The 4,161-nt window shown below is 45.8% G+C and overlaps 1 protein-coding gene across 1 annotated transcript; it reads right to left on the reverse strand.

The window, feature by feature from the left end:
• Positions 1 to 2,067: 2,067 nt before the first annotated feature.
• On the reverse strand, positions 2,068 to 2,606 carry LOC116180601 (protein LLP homolog). The gene has a single exon (XM_031500680.1). It carries the CDS (start codon positions 2,525 to 2,527, stop codon positions 2,120 to 2,122), a length of 408 nt encoding a protein of 135 aa, XP_031356540.1. The 5' UTR covers positions 2,528 to 2,606; the 3' UTR covers positions 2,068 to 2,119.
• Between the last annotated feature and the right edge of the window lie 1,555 nt (positions 2,607 to 4,161).

Here is a 4,161-nt window from a genome sequence, read left to right on the forward strand (position 1 = left end):
GCATGTAGAAGGGCTTTTGTTTGTACATGGGGCTTGAACCCTCGACTGGTATACCGGCTTTACACTGCAGTGATAAGGCCAATAATACTGTATGGTGCACTTGTATCGTGGCCTGCCATGCGCAGGGTAACCTACAGGAAGCAGCTAGGAAAGGTCCAGCGACTCGCCTGTCTGGGAGTCAATGGAGCCCTAAAAACCACGCCAACCTTGGCCATGGAGGCACTTCTGGGACTAGAGCCTTTACACTTAGCTGTGGAGGCAGAGGCTCGGAAAGCTTCCATACGACTAAACGATTGGAACGAATGGAAGAATCGAGGCAGCCTTGGGCACGGCCGGATCTGGGAGGAAGCCCTCAGAACCGATCCCCTCCTCGCAAGAAGGGATGTGATCCGAGCTATCTTGGTTAGACCAAAGCGTTATAAAGTCATTCTCCCGGGCAGGGAGCAGTGGCTGAACTCGGATTGCCCGTTCCTCAAACCTGAGGGGATCGTGTGGTTTACAGACAGGTCCCTAACAGAAAGGAGAACGAGCATGGGTATATATGCTGATCGACCGAGAGCCAGCGTCAGCTTCTCCCTTGGTCAGCATATAGCACCGTGTTTAAGGCAGAGATGTTAGCCATTATGACCTGTGCACAGGAAAACCTCCCTAGAGGTTACTGTAATAAGCATATGCAGCGATAGTCAGGTGGCGTTGAGGGCCCTGTCGGTAGACAGGTTCCGATCGGCTACGGCTCTTGATTGCAGGCGAACTCTGGATAGATTAGGCGAGTCTAATAGGGTAGGTAACCTTAATTTGGGTGCCAGCGCACTGCGGAATAGGGGGCAACGGAAGGGCGGACGAGTTGGCTCGCGAAGGCAGCGGTGGGGTCTTCGTCGGGCCCGAGTCTACCCTAGGAATTGCTCCCTCCGCTGTTAGGGCCAGGATTAAAGACTGGTTGACCAGTCAATTCCAGGCTCAGTGGCAACAAGTAACCGGACTCCGACAGTCCAAGGCCTTTCTAACCGGGCCCCTTGGCAAATCGGGATCTTCTAAGCTTCTAAAACTGAATAGAAGCCAGATTAGGAAGATCACCGGTGTCCTTACGGGACACTGGATGGTCAACTATCACCTGCAGAACATTGGGCTCGCGGAGTCAACGTGCAGGTTCTGTGGCGAGGCAGATGAAACTACCGAGCATGTGGTCTGTCACTGTGACGCTTTGATCAGAGACAGATATCAACTCCTTGGAGACAGATACCTGGAACCGAGGAGGGTGAAGCAACTTAGGCTAAACAGAGTCCTATCCTTCATTGAGAGGAACGGGCTCTGAACTCAGTTGCGAAGAATGGGGGTAGGCACAATGGGCCTCTGGTGTGCCTAAGTGCTGCCCGGTCGGGCTCCTCTGCGAATAGAATAAGTTAAGCCACGCCATAACAGCGTCATATGAGGACGGCTGCAAACTGCGGACTTTTCGAGGAACGAAGAGAACACCTTGGCGGAACTCAGGTCAATACATTCAGCCTATGTAATAGTGCACGACGGAACGGGATATGCCCGGCTCTTCTGCGGCGGGCCTGGAACCGCTGCTCTTAACATTTGTTGCACGTCCAGAAAAGACATTCATATACGAATACAAGGAGAGCACACCTTTATGGGTTCACTCTTCGAGGAGTCCCAATCCCACCTGACCTAGAAGGTGCATATATTGACCAATAATGCTGTAGGACGCACTTGTGTAGGTACGTATGGTGGCCTGTCAAACAGAAGGCAGCCTACAGGAAGGAGCTGGGTAAGGACATAGTGATGTACCATTGTTTATTAATGAATAAGCAATGGTAATAGGTACATATAAAATGGTAGGGTACAGACTTGCCAGTCTGGGAGTTACTGGAGCCAACTTTCGTCATATGGAGGCAGTTCTGGGGCTAGAGCTGTGGAGACCAGGCCTGGAATTGGTTTTCATTGGTTGTGTGATTGGAACAAGTGGAGGGATTGAGGCAACCTTGGTATGGGAGGATATATTAGAAAATAGAGAATACTACAGGCAACATAAATGTCAATGGCAGCTGGTTTCCACAAAACAAATACAAAAAATACATTTATTACAAACTAGTTATTAAACGAAGAATACAAGCAATCATTTCGACTTCTTCTTATTCTTACGTTTCTTCTCATTTGTCCTCAGTAGCTTTTTCTTCTCCCTTATTCGTCGCTGGTTCATCCAGACTGGGTAATTTCCGAACTGATCGCGCATAGTCTTACGATTAAACTTGCGCTCGTTTGTCTCCATAGAATCTTCGCCGGCCTTCTTCTGTGCGCCCCGGACGATGTTCTCCTTATCGACGAGGGTGACCATATCGGCTAAGCCGGCGGATGACTGTTGACTTTCCGACGTGGAGGGTTTCATGTCGACGTCGTTCGGATCTTTGTAAAGCGGGTCGTTTTGTAACGTCTTCTTCAAGCGTTCCAGCTCGACCTTTCCGTAACGCACACGTTTCACGGCTCTGCATTTTCTCCTCCACTTGCTACGAAGACTTTTTGCCATTTTTTACGGGTGAAACGTAGAGGCTGAACAACCTAAAACGCAACGTGCAAAAAAACACAGAAAGAGAGGTTATGTTAAAATTCGCGTTGATCATAATGATTATTTTTGAGGCTAAATCTCACTGACTATGTTTTACTGTTAGAGCTAAAAATATACCGCAAAATATGCATATCTGTTGTTCTTGTTGCATAACTGCTCTGTAGTGCTTAGTGACATCAGTAGTAATCTCCAAGTTTATTTCATATTAATTTTGGAAGCAAAACTATTGTCCTTACTGTATTTTTTGGTACATTGTCCTCTGTGCCTCCCAAAGTAGCCTAGTTTTTCTCACTTTTGCCACTTCTTGTGTCTGTAAATGCTGTACTCCTTGAAACCCTGCAATCCAAGGCTTCGAAAGCCTTCCTGTACCCTTGTAGGGCTTCCTAGAAACTTTCAAGAAATTTCTAGGCCTGCAGGTACTTTGTAAGGACTTGCAGATGCGGTAGAGGGGCCCTAGTGCTATCTCTAGAGTTTTACACTACTTCAAATTCTTTATTGTAGGTCCCTTATGAAGCTTTGTAAGATTAAACTACACTATCATTTGCTTATAGCAGGATATGGAGCAGACAAAAGATGTTTAAAAGCTCTATAGCACTCTAAAAGAACCAACAGGGGCTGCGCTGAAGGTTTATGGTTGCTCATCTAGTTCAACAAAGTACCTACATTAGCAAATTGCGTTTAAGGATCTGGAGAAGACTTAAAAACTCAATTAAACCGTAAAAGAGGGAGCTAGGCCTTCCTGAAGAGCCTTTAGTTGCTCTGGATGTCACTAAATGACTCTCAAAAACGACAGAGACATACACAAAGTCTTTCAAATGCTTTTCAAGGCCATTCTGGCGCAATAGAAAGCGTTTGTGCAACCTTGTTGAATTTTTTATAGCCTTTGAAAGTGTTTATAGATACTGTCAGAACTCTGTAGACCTTTTCAAGAGCTTTTACGTTATTTCAAGTTCTGTGTAGGTCCTTTTTAAGGTTTTTTAAGCTCAACTACATCAGCAAAGTGCGTAGAAGGAGAAAACCCAGAAGGGTTTATACCTGCTTTGTAAATATTAAAAAAAGCGAGCTGGAAATCGCCAGAAGCTTTTCTGAGCCTTTGTCGAACCTGGCATTTATAAGTATTTTCAGAGCTTTGCATACGGTTTCAAGCACTTTTCCCGTATTTTAGTTCTTTGATATAACAAGGACGCGAATTTTCGAACGTGACAGCATTATACTGGGTGATCAAAAATAGATTCACCTCGAGTCGCCTTTGGAAGTTCAATCTCCCACGTAAACAAAAATTCCAAAGGTGACTTGACAGCGAGATCGCACGCATAGTATAATAGTAATAGTAGATAGTAGCAAGTGCGAGGGTGTCAATATGTACTGATCGCTCCGGAATCATCTCAGCAATCGCCCTGGGCCACAGCCAAAAGCATCATGGTAATCTTAGAAATTGATCAAATTTTGCAACGGAGTCCTTGCAAACGCATGGAAAACCCTCGCCTTTTAACTATGGAAAGGAAGTCTACCCGATAATTTCGGCGGTTTTCTAATCTCCCTACATTTTAACATAACAACAATAGCTCACCACATGAAAGGAAGTCGGATAAACT

This window comes from Photinus pyralis, unplaced genomic scaffold (genome assembly GCF_008802855.1).
Source record: "Photinus pyralis isolate 1611_PpyrPB1 unplaced genomic scaffold, Ppyr1.3 Ppyr1.4_LG9, whole genome shotgun sequence".
Classification (NCBI taxonomy): domain Eukaryota; kingdom Metazoa; phylum Arthropoda; class Insecta; order Coleoptera; family Lampyridae; genus Photinus; species Photinus pyralis.